The 18,329-nt window shown below is 39.2% G+C and overlaps 1 protein-coding gene across 1 annotated transcript in view; it reads right to left on the bottom strand.

Moving 5' to 3' along the window:
- Positions 1-15,229, bottom strand: part of LOC110107476 — a 24,677-nt gene extending 9,448 nt beyond the window's left edge. Inside the window, exons 1-2 of the mRNA XM_028698535.1 lie at positions 14,996-15,229; positions 13,730-14,891 (exon numbers count right to left, since the gene is read on the bottom strand). Of these exons, the coding sequence (XP_028554368.1) occupies positions 13,730-14,891; positions 14,996-15,115 (1,282 nt within the window). The 5' untranslated portion in view covers positions 15,116-15,229. The remainder of the gene's footprint in view (positions 1-13,729; positions 14,892-14,995) is intronic.
- Positions 15,230-18,329: the final 3,100 nt, after the last annotated feature.

Raw genomic sequence — 18,329 nt, 5'->3', positions numbered from 1 at the left:
GAGTTTTGAGAGGGAAATTTGAATGTAGGGACTGTTTAGGGATTTCCTTTTGATTTGTATGCATTAAATAGTTGATTTTCCTAGGGTTTGATCATCATGAATTTGGCTGAAATTTGAGATCTCTTAGATTTAGGTTTCTTTGGGCTCTAGCGGCGTCTAGAGATTTGGGAGAGATCGATCCTCCTCTCGAATTGAGGATCAATTGTATCTTTTCTATTTTGTTGCCTCTACTAGTAAAATACAAGTCTTTTCTCCAATGTTTCTCTCCGAGTTGCTATTTTTCCACTGTTTTGGGGGCTGATTTCTGCTGTAGACAGCAGATTGTCATTGATTTTTGCTTCTAAATTGGTTAGGAAATACTTGAAATCTAGTATTTCATATCAAATTGGTATCAGAGCGTCGTTTTTTGGGACCTTAGGCGGCTGAAATCCTGAATTTTCAACGAGCTTTTGGCTTCCGGAAGTGATATTTTTGAGATCCGTTGGGAAGAAAGATGGCCGGAAAGAAGGTTGACGTCATGAAAGGCGAAGTCGGCCAATTGAAAGCCAATTTGGAGGAAAGATTCTGCAACTTTCAAAATCAAATCACCTCCAACAAATGAAAGGTTGGAGAGGAAGTTCACCGCGATGGAGGAAATGATGAAGAAACTACTTGAAATGAAGACCAATCCGGCGACATCGGAAGTAAGGGAGACTACAGACGACCATGGCATGGGAGGAAATCCGAACCCCTTGAGGGGGAGGAAAAATTCGGAGGTAAAGATCCTGGAGGAGGAAAACGACATGCCCCCTCTAGAACTGCTTTCTAGAGAGGAGATGAGTAGGGGATATGACCAACGGGAGGCAGATTTGGTCGGAAGGAGGGAAGAATTCAATCGCCGAGGTGCTGAATTTGAAAGAATCCAGCGTCGAGTTGCTGAATTTGAAAGGGGAAGGTAAGAAATTCATCGCCGAGGTGCTGAATTCGAAAGGATTCAACGTCGAGGGGTTGTTTTTGAAGGAAGAAGGGAGGAACGTCATCGTCGAGGTGCTGATTTTGAAGGAATTCAGCGTCGAGGTGATAATTTCGAAGGAAGAAGATGTGAATATGAAGAGGGATTCGAATATAATCGTCGGAGGGATGATCGGGACACTTGGGGGACTCTTCCCCTTCGAGGAGTGGGAGGTTATGGAGGGTACCGGGGAAACGGAGGAGACCCACGGGTGAGGAAGCTGAAAATGCCCGTCTTTGAGGGCGAAGACGGCCATAGATGGATCTACAAAGTGGAGCGTTACTTCACTGTCAACGGGTTGATAGAGGATGAAATATTGACAGCGGCGGGTCTATGTCTGGAAGGGAAAGCTCTGGCATGATACCAGTGGCGTGACAGGAGAGAGCAATCAGGAACTGGAGAGAGTTCAAGGATTGCTTATTAGAGCATTTCCAAACAGACGGGGGAGGAGACTTCTATGAGTAATTTTTGGTCTTGACTCAAGAAGGGACTGTGGCAGATTATCGGGATCGGTTTGAGTACTTGACTAGCAGATTGGATCACATTTCAAAGTCAGCCTTAGAAGGAAACTTCATGAAGTGGCTGAAACCAGAGATCCGAACAGCAGTCAAGGTACTGGAGCCGAGGAACCTGGGAAAGGCTATGGAGCTGGCGCAGTTTGTAGAAGATCAAAAGAAAGCAGAAAGAGGGGCTCGAGGAAACTGCTCAGGAGGCTCTTACATGACGACGACCACTCTTCTAGCACCCAAGGGGCCTACATCAGGCAACATAATGAGACTACCAGGGAGAAGCCAGTAGGAGGAGGGGGTGGGGAAAATTTCAAGAGACTGACAGAGATAAGAGGACAAAGGGGTTGTGCTTCAAATGTGATGAGAAGTACATGCCAGGGCATAGGTGCAAGGACCGAACTCTTCAGGTTCTCCTTGTCTGTGAAGACGAGGAAGATGAGGAGGGAGGTGGGAGCAGATCTGGAGAGGAGGAGGAGAAGTTGCACCTGGATGTGGCAGAAGTCTCTCTGAACTCTATAGTGGGATTTATTCCGAGTCATACTATGAAATTGAAAGGAGAGATAGCTGGCCGTGAGGTGGTGGTGCTAATTGATAGTGGGGCTACCCACAATTTCATTTCCACTCAGGTCGTCAAACAACTGGGAGTAAAATTGGTGGACACCGGTTGTTATGGGGCGATGATGGGTACAGGGAAGGTGGAGAAAGGCCAAGGAATCTGTAAAGGAGTGGTGTTGACCATCCTGGGGATTCAAGTAAGGGAACACTTTCTCCCACTAGAATTCAGAAGCACTAATGTCATCCTGGGGATAAAGTGGTTACAAACCTTGGGGGAAACCAAGGACAATTGGGGAGCACTCACGATGGAATTAATGGTGGATGGGAGAAAGATGGTTATAAGGGGAGATTTTGGAGTTTTGAGAGGGAAATTTGAATGTAGGGACTGTTTAGGGATTTCCTTTTGATTTGTATGCATTAAATAGTTGATTTTCCTAGGGTTTGATCATCTTGAATTTGGCTGAAATTTGAGATCTCTTAGATTTAGGTTTCTTTGGGCTCTAGCAGCGTCTAGAGATTTGGGAGAGATCGATCCTCCTCTCGAATTGAGGATCAATTGTATCTTTTCTATTTTGTTGCCTCTACTAGTAAAATACAAGTCTTTTCTCCAATGTTTCTCTCCGATTTGCTATTTTTCCACTGTTTTGGGTGATGATTTCTGCTGTGGACAGCAGGTTGTCATTGATTATTGCTTCTAAATTGGTTAGGAAATACTTGAAATCTAATATTTCCTATCATAGGTCTTCAAGGTTTTAAGAAAGAAAATTCCCTAACAAAAGCATACAACTGACTTGAACCCGATCCTTTGTCGGCGACTAACAAAGTCGATAGGATTTAGTCAACAAAAAAGCAAATGACCCCATACACCCCGATGATGGCCGTATTGAACGTAGATCTCAACCGGAAGAGTTAATTTACAAATACTTCAAAATGCCTCCCAAATGTCCAGGATATTCAAATTTTCAAAAAATTCAAACCTCAAAATATTTAAAATTGAAATAAGCCATTAAAACACTAAAAGCAAAATCCATCCTCCATCCGCAACAATTTGCCGATGTTGACAAATTGAAAAGTATTTCAGCTCACAAAGAGCTAATATCTGGTCGAGAATATTACTAGGATTCATTCTCAAACCATCTTCTTCTAGTAAGAACGTGGCATGTGTCCTCTAACCGACGGTTTTGTGTAAACGATTATGACCGGGGCCCTCTGAACCGGGTGGTTCGCCGCCAAATGGCACCACCTAATTACGATAATGGCCAGAGCCCGTAAGATCTCCAATGGCAATAAATCCTTGATATATGAATCAATAGGATATAATTGATATGACACAAAGCCCTCTATTAGCTAAGGTGGATTCAAATTTGTCTACTTAGACAAACACTCCACCCTAGGTCTATAAGGTACCCTTTGACGACACAACCTATGGCTACCGACAAAAGATCCTTCTGTCAGATTGTGTCGATTACCTCCTCTAACTAAATAGACCAGGGACCACGATGGCCCAGGATGATGGCCAGGGATGACGGAACCATGGGATATTGATCAAGTCCATCATCCATTTCGCCACCGTCCACTTTAAGTGCTAGATGGTGAAATTTCCATTTTAAATATTAAAATTCCAACATACCAACCCATGTTGCTACTATACACCAGATAAAATGCATTTTCTATGTATCTGATTGACCACTAGCTTTAATCGAAAGTTCTCTTTCATTATCGAGAGGGGTGATTAACTATAGGGGCTTGGGCCTATAAGAAACCAGAACTCATATCATAAAGTCCTCGCAAAATGAGGGCAAAATCTTTGGGTAATGTCTTAACTACAATCCCAATCTGCCTTTCTAAAATTTACCCCGAAACTTAATTTGTGAAACCCCCCCCAAGAGCACGGGGAGGCTAGGGGGTGAATTTTTGGATCCCACATTAATCAACACAGGACATAAGATGAAATCAAAGTCTTTGTAGAGAACAAAGTATATATAGCACTGGAAAACGAAGGAGGTTGCATAATGTGTTGAAGGGCTGTGAAAGACCTACTCATAAAAATAAAACAGCCTAAGATGAAGACATAAGTAATTAAGGCCTTTATAGACTATCATAAAGAGGCAAAAGATAACGATGAGCAATGCAAGAAAACAATCTATAAGTATTCAAGCAAACAATCTGCAAGTATGCTTCTATGGTGTTTAATAAACTGGAAAAGTAAATTAAAACCCATTGACCTATGTGCTATGATGAGATTGTGTGATAAAGAATTTGCCTCGATCAGTATATGATTAATGATTGTCAAATAGAAAGTCATAAATTAATAAAAATAAACTTAAGGCAGCATGGATCCAACAAAAATTAAAAAAAAAAAGTTAGTAAAAGAATATTAATGCACAAGAATATGGCTAAAAAATACAACATTAAGATAAGAACAAATGACAACAATCCCTATCTTATGTTGCTCGACAAAAATTAATGAACTTCTCTGCATTATACATGCAGCAAGGTCACAAAGAGTTTACATAACTTAGATGAGGAACAACAAATGTCAAATGCATCTCTTAACTGGAGTGATAGAAAACGAATGGTTCACGTCTAAATAAAAGGGATTAAAATAATAACTATGATGTCACATTAAGCACTTAAAAAGTGTAGGAAAGCATGCCTTGCCCATAATCAGCTGCTTGTTCTTGGAATTTGCAGCTCAGTAGGCCCAAACCTGCAGTAGAAGAAAAAGATTTAGCACGAAGCTCCAAACTAAAACTACATGGCAAACAAACCTTGTCATGTCACTACCATCTTACCAGGTTTTTCTAGAGTTTCAGCGAAATATTCCAACTCAATGGAGGAATTGTCTTCCGATGATGCCCCGCACCCATCAAACAAAGTTTTAAAATCTTTGACTTGCTTTTGCACTACAATTAGACATTCTTCCACCCTTTCTGAACTATTTTCTGCTAAATAGAATAAGTTATGGTCGTTGTGTCCATCAATGTTCACTGACAGGAGAGCACTATTAGTCATCTCTTCAGTTCTTTCACTTGCAGGATCAGATATATCCCTGATGTCTTCAATCATAGACTCATCACGTAGAATCATAGGAGAAGCCTTCTCAAAGTCACAATGTCTAGTAATTCTTTCGCTATTGTTTTCTGCAGGTTTCAGTGAGCATGTATAAGCATAAATCATTATTTAAAAGTAGAAAATCATTATAAAAAAATGCATAAAATATTTTAGCTTGGCTTCCACCTCCATTTTCCTTCTCTTTATGAGCCTCATGATCCTTGGATAGTTTATTTCTTTTCTTTCCCTCCTCGCTGCCTCTAACTTCATCAAAATCCTGGCATTCTTGTGTTGCCTCAACCCCTTGTAACTTCACCAGAAAATTTAAGAGTCTCACAATTCTGCTCACTAGACGAACTCAAATTATTCATTAAAACCGGAGTTTCGGCACAACATCTATTTTGGTGTGGTTCAAAATTAAAACATTTATTACAACTATCCTCTAAATTTCTGACATGATTTTCAGAAGATGAACAGAAATACTCTTTGATGTCATGGCGGCCTTGTGAATAGCTTAAAGCTGTGGCTGAAGATTTTCTTGATGCTTCTCCATCTTTTGATACATGATCCAATTCAGAGGTAGATAGTCCTCCAACAAATCCATCATCCACTACCACCATTGTAATGCTAGCAAGAATTGAATTTTTGCAGACCAAACTTTCTTTCATCTCTAAATCCGCATTTCTATCCAAAGAACCGGATTGTTTGCTTAACTGCTCATTGTTAACAGGAAACTGTCCTCCATCTGCTATGCATCAGTTAAAATTTTCAAATTTATGAAATGAAATTTGTGCCGGATGAAAATAACTACACGCATCGTTTACGATAGCAGATTCAATATTAATTTTGAGAAGTAGAATTTTCCGCATGAAAGGAAAATGTGGAGGTAAGCCAAAGTCAACAAAATATTAGTAAAACTACAACAATAAAAAAAAAAAAAGTTGTCCACTAGATTACTAATCTGACCTCAGTGATCAAATACAACAAAGCCACACACTCTACACTTTTGGGCTGCAGTCGCACCTTTTTAAATGGTGTGATTAATATATATCATAATACTAGTCGCATTTCCAAAGTGTAAATAAAAAAAGTATCTTAGTCACATTTTTCAATCTGTATTTGCACTTTTACAAAAATCTAATTTGTTTGTCTAATTAAAAGTGTTTGTACCTTAGGATAGCTGTTTAACCACATTTTTTCCAAATAAAATGTAATAAAAAACCAATTTTAAAGAAAGTATGAATACATATTAATAGTAGTCACATTTTTCAGATTATTGTTCATATAGCGAAAAAATGTAATAAAAAGATGTGACATTCTGAATCTGAAGTTGGTGGTCTGATGAGAGAAGTGACCCACCAGGTAGAAACCCAAAAAAGGACCGGCCTCCTAGCAAGCTTTTAGTATGACAAATATCTAGGATACAAGTTATTAGGCTATATAAGTAAAGGGTTAGATCGGACATGTGATGTGTTAAATGATTTAATGAGTGGAGTTTCAATAGAAATTTAACAGTTATGGGTGTTTGTGATGGAACATTCTTAAGATGAGTGACTTCATAAAAAATTATATCAAAAAAGAATAAAACCATAGTTTCAATTTAATAAAAGACAAGTTGGCTCCAAACACAATATTTTTACTTAGTCATGGTTGGGTCATTAAAAATCATGTCAAAGCTAGACATGTAGTATGATCTACATTTTGGGAATTCCCAAGTTGAAGCTAGTGGATTAGTGACATCCCAAATCAAGAAGGTAGTCTAATGAAGGAAGGGGGTGATCACTAAAGTAGAAGCCAATACAATGGGCAGCTCAAGGCATACTTTTAGAAGAAAAGGAATACACAAATGAACCAAATCACACACCAATAAAACAGTAAAAGTTATTAAGCGATATGAGTAAGACATTACCTAATATGTAAAGAGCTTTTGATGTAACAGATTGAGTTTCAATGAGAACTACACAATTAAGTAAAGTCATGTGAGAGCTCTCTAAGGATAGGTGGCCACCTGGGAAGCTATATTAAGAAGGATAAAACTGATAGGAAACACTTGTAGTTTTCAAGTATTTCCTATCAATCTTCGAAAAACAGCAAAAATCTTCACAAAAGTCCGCACAAAAACCACAAAAACAGTAGATAACTTGTATTATTTGATGAAACGAACACGGAAAATAGCAACATACACTTGATCCTCAATTTGAGAGGAGGATCGATCTCTCCCAAATCTCTAGACGCCGCAAGAGCCCAAAGAAAACCTAAATCTAAGAGATCTCAAATTTCAGCCAAATTCAAGATACTCAAACCCTAGGAAAATCAACTATTTAATGCATACAAATCAAAAGAAATTCCCTAAGCAGTCCCTACATTCAAATTCCCTCCTAATCTTCCACAAAATTCCTTCCTAAAATGCTCCCATGGAATCGCAGCTCGTGCGGCATCCCACACAGGCAGAAAAACTCCGCCCTGTTCTCTTCTGTGCCGGTCCCGCATGGACCGGCTGGACCGGTCCATTGGGCCGGTCTAACAATACTCCCCTCCCGAAGATCCACCTTGTCCTCAAGGTGAAGATATGCTCGTGTTCCGGTGGAGGTGGCCATCCTTGAGATGACTGAAAAATCTTATAGTATTTCTGAACCAAGGGCTGCACATAAAGAGAAACATCCCCTTCCTCCTCCAATTTGATCGCATCCAACCTGTGTAGTCCCACCAAAATAATCTCCTCCACCTCTTGTATGTCCCTAACCATGGTCTTAAGTGATGTCATGGCTTTGGCTAGCCCTGCATCTCCCCTTATAACCACCTTTCTCCCATCCACCATTAATGTCATCATGAGTGCTCCCCAATTATCCTTGGTTTCCCTCAAGGTTTGCAACCACTTCATCCCCAAGATGACATCAGTGCTTCCTAACTCTAGTGGAAAAAAGTCCTCCCTTACTTGAATCCCCTGAATGGTCAACACCACTCCTTTACAGATTCCTTGGCCTTTCTCCACCTTCCATGTACTCATCATCACTCCATAACAACCGGTGTCCACCAATTTCACTCTTAATTGGTCAACGACCTGAGTGCAAATGAAATTCTGGGTAGCCCCACTGTCAATAGCACCACCACCTCCCTGCCCTCTATCTCCCCCTTCACCTTCATGGTATAATTCGTAGAGAATCCTACCACTGAATTCAGGGAAACCTCAGCCAGATCCAAGTGTAGCTTCTCCTCCATCTCCTCCTCACCTCCCTCAGTTTCCTCGTCATCGCAGACGGTGAGAACCTGAAGAGTTCGGTCCTTATACCGATGCCTTGGCGTATACTTCTCCTCTCACCTAAAACACAACCCCTTTGCCCTCTTCTCCTGCATCCCCTTCTCTGTCAGCCTCTTGAAATTTTTCCCACTCCCTCCTCATACTGGCTTCTCCCTAGTAGTCTCATTAATGTTGCCTGAGGCAGGCCCCTTGGGTGCTAGAAGAGTGGTCGTAGTCTTGTAAGAGGCTCATGAGCTGCTGCTCCTGGCTCCCTTCTCCATATTCTTTTGATTTTCCAGCAGTTGTGCCAACTTCATGGCCTCCCCCAAGTCACGGGGCATCAACACCTTCACTGCTGCTCGGATATCCTCCTTCAACCTTTTCATGAAATTCCCCTCCAACACTGTATCTGAGAGTCGCTTCACCCTGCTAGCTAGGTGCTTAAACTGCTCCCGATAATCTGCTACTGATTCCTCCTGTGTCAGAGCAAAGAACTGCTCATAGAAGTCTCCTCTCCGATCAGTTTGGAAACGCTATATTACGCAGTCTTTATATTCCCTCCAGTTCCTGATCGGTCTCCTCTGGTCTCTCCACTGAAACCATGACAGAGCTTTCCCTTCCACACACAGTCCCGCTGCTGTCAGCTTCTCCTCATCTGTCAACTCATTGACAGTGAAGTATCGCTCTACCTTGTAAATCCACCCATATGCATCTTCTCCTTCAAATATGGGCATCTTCAACTTCCTCACCTTCTGGTCGCCACCATTTTCCCTAATTCTTCCATAATTTCCCCTTTCTCAAGTGCTAGGTCCACCCCATGTTTCCCGATCTTCCCTTGCTCTGTCATAGCCCAAACTCCCTTCGAGATCCCCCCTTCTTTCTTCAAAATCAGCACCCCGACGGTCATAAAACCCCTCATGGCGTTCCCAATCTGCCCCTCTTTGCTCCGCTCCCCCATAGCCATAACTTTCCCTATGTTGATATCCTCTTTCCTCCCTATGGAAAGGCTCCACATAGGATCTTCTTCTTCCCCCTTCCACGATTTCCACCTCTTCTTCCTCCTTATGGATTTCAAAATTTGTGTTCTTCGCTTCTGGGCCCTTTGCTTCGAATGCCGCCGTTTGTGCTTGAAGCTCCAGTATTCTTTTAATCATATCCCTGAGATCGGCCACCTGCCCCTCCATGGAAGAAATTCTTTCCTCCACGATTTCTTTGATGTGATTCATCTCTCCTTAGAGTCTCTCCTCCAAAGCATCAACTTTCTTGGCCGCCATTACAATCCGGAGTTTGAAGATTCACAAAATCTGGATTTTGGAGTCAAAAAACAGCAACTTCCTCCTTTTCCGGGCAAAAAATGCTGCTGGAATTTGCTGAAAACAACCCTTCACCGGTCCCAAGACTTGCTTTGATATCAATTTGATAGGAAACACTTGTAGTTTTCAAGTATTTCCTATCAATCTTCGGAAAACAGCGAAAATCTTCACAAAAGTCCGCACAAAAACAGTAGATAACTTGTATTATTTGATGAAAGGAACACGGAAAATAGCAAGATACACTTGATCCTCAATTCGAGAGGAAGATCGATCTCTCCCAAATCTCTAGACGCCGCTAGAGCCCAAAGAAAACCTAAATCTAAGATATCTCAAATTTCAGCCAAATTCAAGATACCCAAACCCTAGGAAAATCAACTATTTAATGTATACAAATCAAAAAGAATTCCCTAAACAGCCCCTACATTCAAATTCCTTCCTAATCTTACTCAAAATTCCTTCCTAAAACGCTCCCGTGGAATCGCGGCTCGTGCGGCATCCCGCATAGGTGGAAAAACTCCGCCTTGTTCGCGTCTGGGCCGGTCCCGCGTGGACCGGGTAGACCGGTCCACTGGACCGGTCTAACAAAAACTTTGAGGTTTAGTCTAGTATGAACAAACTACTCTAAAGCAAATGAAACACCATATAGTGTGTGACCTCGATCATCCTTTACATGAGGTATGCTTTATTGCCTTCATACAAGCAAGAAGATATATGTTTAGCATATTTATAAAAAATAATTATTATATGATAGACTTTTCAGGAGAAATGGATTCATCTATGCTTTCAAATGAAACTCTTGTATTCTTCATAAGAATAAAAAATTCAAGTTCACTCCACATTATTTCCAATTTCAACTACTGTTTCGGTAACTTGAACTGTCAGATGAAATCCCCCATCAAAATCATATATTGCTTAAGCATCATTATTGTTGCATCCTGGAATATTTGTGATGGTAGAGAAATAAAAAAGTTTAACTTCTTAACTTTGTATGAAGATCCAGCACACAAATGATAAAAAAGAGGGGTATAGCGTTCATAAAAGACATCAGAGTTTTTACGTGGAAACCACTGAAACGGTAGAAAAGCCAGAAGGACTTGCCTTGTTTAAATGAATCTACTAGTAAATTTACTAGTATTTGCATTTGATTACAAATGAGGCCCTTTCTTGGGAATAAGGCCTTTGCTTGATATAGAAAATATACATCATGTAGAGTGCATTACATTGTGGGACTTGGAAGAATCAGTATTGACATGTTCATTTTTTCGGCATGACCATAGTCGGATAGCGGCAAAAGTCAAAAAGGCCGCAGTAGGGGAAGGTGGTCGGAAGGACCGTGGTCAGCAAGCGACAGAGGTCAGAAAGGCCGTTGTTAGGCGATGGAGGACGGAAGGACCCAAATCAGCGATCAACGAATGTCAGAAAGACCGTTATCAAGCGACGAATGTCGGAAGGACCATAGTCGACGGGCGACGGAGGTCGGAAGGACCGTAGTCGACGGGCGATGGAGGTCGGAAGGACCGTAGTCAACAAGCTACGGAGGTCAGAAGGACCATAATCTGGCGACGGAAGTCAAAAGGACCATAGTCGGCAAGCAACGGAGGTCAGAAAGACCGTAATGTAACGACGTAGGTCGAAAGGACCGTACTCGGTAGACGACGGAGGTCAAAAGGACCCTTATTTGGCGATAGAAGTCGAAAGGATTGCAGTCGACAAGCGACAGATATTGGAAGGACCGTACTCAATAGGCGAAAGAGGTCAAAAAGATCGTTATCAGAAGACGGAGGTTAGAAGGATCATAGTCAGCGAGCGACAGAGGTCGGAAGGACCGTAGTTGGCAGGCGAAGGAGGTCAGAAGAACCATTATCAGGCAACAGAGGTCGGAAGGATCATAGTCAACGAGTGAGGGAGGTTAGAAAGATTGTAGTCTGGTGAAGGAGGTCAAAAGGACTGTAGTTGACGGGCAACAAAGGTCAGAAAGACCGTTATCAGGAGACGGAGGTCGAAAGGACGTTGGTTGATAGGCGACGGAGGTCAGAAAGACCATATTCAACAGACAACGGTGGTTGACTATTATAGTCAGAATGACCATAGTCGGCGGGGGATGGAGGTCGGAAAGACCATAGTCAAACGACGAAGGTTAAAAGGACCAACAACAATTGATGGCCAAGTGTAAATCCGACGTTAGTTGGTGGCCGAACGTAAGTTAAGTGATAGTTGGTGGCTCGGCAGAAATCCAGCGAAAGTTCGATGATAGTCAGTGGCAGGGCAGTGGTCGAGGAGGAGCTTGGTGCCAAGAGAGATCTTATATTTCTTTTCATTTCCTCTCCTCTTCCATTTTTCCCCCTTTGCTCTCCCTCCCTCCAATGAAGAATAAGCAGTCTATTTATAGTTTTTTGGGAGTGTTCATACTTGTCAACGACAAATGGCACACCGCGGTGCAAAGTTTCTTATGGAGCTATGGCGCATAGTGCACGACGTGGCATGCACCATTTTCAACATGGCACAAAATTAAAAATAATTAAAAAAAATATTATACGGATCCTATTTTAGAGTATCAATCAAGTTGGGTAAGGCTTGGTTGAATATGTTTGTGGTCCAAAAACCAACCCATTAAAGTGAGCTTCAAGTTCGTTCAAAATTTCTACTAAAATTAAATATAATGAAACCTAACTAAACTTAAACTATTTTAATCATATCAAATAATTTTAATAAAAATTATTATATTATTTTAAAAATTAAAATATATAAATATTAAAAACTATTTATAATTATATTAAAAAATCTCTAAAATTCAAATTGCGCGCATCGTGCGCCATTGCGCACACTTGGCGCAAATGTTTGGCGCCAACTTTAACATGTGCATCGCGTCATGTGCCATGGCGTGCGCCATTTTGCGCCATTGACAAGTATGGGAGTGGCATGAATAGTAAATAAGGAGAAAATCAAAGGGCATGTTTAGAGTGTTTTGTATGGACGGCCGATATCAACTCTCTTGAACATGGACCATTTATAGAGTATTTGAATGTTTTAATGATGTTAGAATTCAACGATATTAGACTCGTTGGATTCGTCTCGTCGAGTCGCTCGATTCGACTATATGCATGTCACGTTTGGAAACTGTTTGGTCATCCAATTTATGATTTGAACCTTCCAAATGCATTTCAAGTCTTTGATTTGGACACCTTTGGGCTCGAATTCGGTCGAATTTCGTGTCGTCGGATTCGTCTTTTCGAGACGTTCAGTTCGACTATAAATTTGCTAAAAATCAGAGTTCGGATGGTACCATATTTAATTTCGGAGGTTTCCAACTCAATTTTGCCTCGCGATTCGTACTCGATCATAATTAATTTTTGATGATATATCAATTATCAACTTTGATTAGCTTTGGACAATGAGCAGCCCAAGAATTCTCAATGTTATGATAGCCAAAGGTCTAGCACGTAAAATTTACAACTGATCAATAAGAACCTATTATTATTAGTTCCACCAATATGACTATGGCTCATTATAGTACTAAAAATTAAACAAACATAAAGAACAAAAAGGTAGCTATTGCTTCAGTTCAAAATTATAGCCTACACTAGCAAATAACAAGACAACTTTAGACACAATCTTTAGCCATAGCCCATTCCTTGTAACATGCAAAAAGTTTGGCCAACAATAGTATATGGATTTGAAACTAAATTGAATGTAATAAAAATGAGAAAATTATGATGAATGTGCTACAAAAATGAAAAAGGATAAATTGAGAAGCAATTATATGAAAGGGATTATAGGAGTAGCATCTGTTGAAGATAAAATAGTGAAAAATAGATTTTGGCATTCAATGAGGTAGAGATGCACGAATAATATGAGTAGATAAAATTAATATAAATTGATTATAAATTAAAAAAAAAAGTAGGCAAAAAATATGTGAATACTAGTTGCACAAAAATTTTAAGCATGATGGATCACATACAATGCTCAACAGTGCTGAACAAAAAATAAGAAACATTAAGCTAACCCTGTAATTCTGATAACAATGATGAGGATTAGTTGGTGTTTAGGTTTGTTTATTCATGAATCTCACCTTCCCCGCCTTGTAATTCTGATAACAACGAACACGGCCTGGATGAAGCAAGGTTGAATGATGATGGACTTCCAAATGTTTGTAATAAAGCAAAGCATGCTTCTGATTCCAACATTTCATCTTTATATGATAATTCCGAATGATGGGCATTTCCAAGCTGATCAATCTCTTTTTCCATGACAGGGCTGTCTTCTTCCAAGCCTGCTCTAGTTCTTTTTTTCCCCCTCTTGGTTTGAACACTTCCAGCAACTACTTCCATCAAGTTGCTAGAAGTAGACAGTTCATGTTCTTCAATCTCTTGCTCATTTCGTGTTGTAGTACCCTGTGTTGCTTGCTCTCCATCAATAGAGAAAGTGATGGCAGATCCCATTCCTGTATTTACATGTTTTTTATAAACCACATCACCCACAAAATTCTCAGTAACCGAAACTTCGATGGGTAAAGAGGCCATGATTTCATCATCGACTTTCATAGAGGAATTCCTGCTATTCCGTTTTCTTGTAACTCTGGCATCTCCAACTGCCATCATTAAACTCGGATTTTCTTTCACTTTTCCAATTTCATTATCTTCGCCCTCGTTAGTGCTTAAAGGCAGTTCGGCATTTTGTCCAGCTATTAGCCTCTCTTTTCTCGCTTTCGCCTTCTCAACAACTGGAGCTTGCGCGACTGCAGAATTCGTCGAACGGGACCTTGTGGTTCTAACTGGAACCAAAAGGCCTTCCTTAGGTTTTCTAAGAACACCAACAGCCTGGTTTTCTTCATTACTTCTATTAGCTTCACATGCCTTGCCAAGCCTTCCAATTGACCTTCTACTCTTTTTCCCATCTGCGCTTTTTGTAACATCACAAGGTTTGTCATCCTCTTCATCTAAAAGGATTATAGCATTTTCTTCATGCCATTTCATGCCTGTCCCTTTGCTGTTACCGCGTTCGCTCGAATCATCCAAGCGAGCTTCAATTTGTTCGTCCTTCTCACTTGAACATCGACTCTTTGGTGAAGATTTCCTATTTGCGCTTTGTAGAACAGAACCAAGTTCATCCTCATCATCATCTATAACAATGATAACCTTTTCTACGTCCCCTTCCACTCTTTCCACTTTGCTGTTCCTGCTTCCACTAAGACCTTTCGAGTGAACTTTCACTTGTTCATTCTTCTCATAGATCTGCTAAATTTTCACATGTAGATCATTCAAGGATGTCCAAAGCCAAAAAAACTCTGCAGAAAGAACACTGATCGAACAAAAAAGACAGTCAAGAAAGGAGATACCTTGAAATAGGAAACAAGACTATCCGCCATTTGAGAATTCGTAGCATTAGCACGCAGTCCATGCTTCTTGCAGAGCCTTTGCAGGTCTTTCCTTTTCAATTCTTTGAAATTAACCTCCATGGATCAAGTGAAAAACACGGAGTGAAATAATTATATGGAAAACAGAACAAAGGGGGTTTGAGCATCGATTGCACTTCTACTGAGAGATCGAACCAATCCACTACACTCCTACTAGAAATCTAAGCAGTCTCTGCGGGGATGAATGGAGAGTAAAGGAGGGAAATAATGAGGAAGGAGTCGAGTGAGGGAGCAGAACGAAAAAAATTTTGAAACTTTTTGAATTGCAACTTTGAGATCATTGTTTTAAACGGTTGGACACGTGGGTGCGTCAGATTGGTTAGTATTTAGTGAAATTATTGGCTTGGGAATCGTAGGGTGCACGCTTTCTAAGAGCAACTAAAGCGAAAAAAAATAAATAAATGAGCATAATCAGACCGAATTTTTTTACATTAAATTCAATTAATTAAAACTTTAACTTCCTATATCTCATCATATTCAAAATTATATAAATATATTTACTATTTTATTTATTAAAAACATATCCAAAAAATTCATTTTAGACAAATTTCATCTTACATTTATAGAATGCTTATTGAAATATGTCCTAAGAAAAAATGGTTTAAAATGATTTAAATATAAATGGTTTGAATGAAGTTGGAATATAAGTCAACCAAGCTAGTCAAAACAAGTATTAGAATTGCGACGTAAAATTTCGCAATGAGAGTGCTAGGGGTTTTCATACAAGACTGAATAAGCTTGTTGGAGCTAGCATCACGAGACCACGATGATGATTCATTGGGGGTTCAACGACGGGATCGAGAACATATGAGTTTATATAAATTTGAGATGGGAGGAAAATAAAATTTAAAAAAAATAAAAATATTTAAAAAAAATCTAGATGGGAGGATTCATTTATGGGCCTTTAGGTTCGACTGCTTTGCATCCGGATTTTTTTTCCCATACGACACCTCGGGCTACGTACCCGAGCACTTGGTACTGTGTTCCTGGCATCCTAGTGATGAAGGACAGAGACTAGAGCACCGCGCGCAGTGGTATAGATATGACACCACAGCGAATCAAGACATAGACTGAGCGCCACAGCAGCGCCCAAAATTGGCACTGCGAGACGGACTAACAGTTATTTTTCTCATTTTTCTCAAGTGTTGCATTTATAACTTACTTTTTCTCTTGTATTTTCTAAGTACTTAGACATTAAGAACGGTGCATGTGAGAACAAAAGCAAGGAGAGTGAGAGAAAAGAGAGACTTGTACTTATTTCTCCAATTTTCATACTGGATTTCTTGGTGTGTGGTGACTCTACGGGTTTTTCTAATTTTAGATTTTTTCACGTTAAATCCTGGTGTCCTTTACTTTTATGTTGCTTTTACTTTATTGCTTGTTTTGTCATTGTGGTGTTTACTCCTCATCACCTCCAACAAAGAACACCATCAGCCGTCGTCGTCTCCTAATTACTATTGTCTACCTGTCATTGCCCAATTGCCATCATTTGACCCCCATCTCCCAATTGTCACCATCTACCAACAATCACCCAATTATTAAAATTTATTCATCGTTGTCAAACTGCTATTGTCTGTCATCATCACAACCATCATTGCTTGACTATCGTCACCCAACTAACACAATCTAACTATCGCATCTCCCTCACATTCACTACAAGCCAAAGTTAAATTATATACTTTGCAATATTTTCTTCTCCAATTGAGGGGGGAAACATACTCTGGTAACCCATCTATATTAATCCATTTAATCCGGGCCAATTCCGTGAATTTTTCCCATATAAGATTTTTCAAGTAAAAATGATGATGCCTAAATATTATTTTCTATTATCTATGTGTGTTAGATCTTCGTAAAAAATTAGGACGGAGAATTCTTTATCAATCACTATAATTTTTCTTGCACACAACACAAAGCTAATTAAAAATTAACTTGAATTTTTAGACAATTTATAATCAATTGGAATTATTTCAAGTGGGACTAACAAGTCATGATTTGGCTTAAATGAATATTCAAAAACTTTGGCACTAATGGAAGGTTAAAGATATAATTTAAAATAAGACATCAAATATTGAAAAAAAAAATTATTTGAGGATATCATCATTTAAATTATATCATTATAAGCTTAAAAATCATTAGATTTGTCTTGACATTGATATATATCATAAAGAGTTTGTATTGCACTAATCTCAAAATAAATCCATTTGTTCTTAATTTTATTTTGTTGCAATTTAACTCAAGATATCCCATCACAAATTTTTCAAAAAAATTATTCAATTTAATTCTAAGACAATATCAGATCACCCAGCATATAAATTATTAAATTAGAAATTTCAATATCAACTTTGAGATCATCAAAAATTTTTAAATTGATATATAATCAGAATAAGTATCTCAATAAATTAAATACAACAATACTAAAAACATTTTGATTCGAGTTCAAATAGACATGAATCAAAAACTTTGAAGTCATGTGAGACATCAAATTTCCTATGATTTTGATTTGCTTTTAGTAAAAATAAACATTTCGTCAAGATGAATTCAACAAATCCAATATTACTCAATATAATATCATTAAGACATCCAGATGTATGAAAAATATTGAATAATCAAAATAATCAATCCAGATCATCAAATGGAGTATCCTTCTTCTAGTAAGGATGATTAGTGTATTGGGGAATCGCCACTGGACGTGGCGACGGTCGGCAGCCGACAACAAATAGCAGCGGCGAAGCTTGACTCCATATCCTCTTGCTATTGAAGAATACACCTCTTTTCTTTGAGCTTTTACTAGATAATTCTAATGAAAAGTATATTTCTGAAAACACTGTAGACCTATGCTTTCAATCCCTCTCAAATTTCAGAGAAATTATTGTGTACACAATCCGAATGCAGAGTAAGGTTCGGATGCTGTGTATTACTGCTTATTTTACTGCATATTTTTTATACATAATTTTTTCTACATATTTTTTGAGTATTTATTGTGTATTCAGTGAATACTTACTAAGTATTATTTATTTACTGCTTATTTGCCACGAAAAAATTTTTTATTAAAAAATATGCAGTACAAAAACAGTATACGCAGCATCCGAACCTTATTTTGCGTTCGGATTGCGTATACAATAATTTCTCTAAATTGCATGAGCATGTAAGTGCGTTCTTCTTCCCCCTACTAAGCATGTTATAATGAATGAAGTCTTGGAATATATCACGTTCATAATTTTGAATGGCCTCAAAAAGAAGTATCATTGCAGGGGAG

Source organism: Dendrobium catenatum, unplaced genomic scaffold, assembly GCF_001605985.2.
Source record: "Dendrobium catenatum unplaced genomic scaffold, ASM160598v2 fragScaff_scaffold_1105, whole genome shotgun sequence".
Taxonomy (NCBI): Eukaryota; Viridiplantae; Streptophyta; class Magnoliopsida; order Asparagales; family Orchidaceae; genus Dendrobium; species Dendrobium catenatum.
Note: the sequence above shows the minus strand (reverse complement) of the source record. Positions and strands in the feature narration are given on the sequence as shown.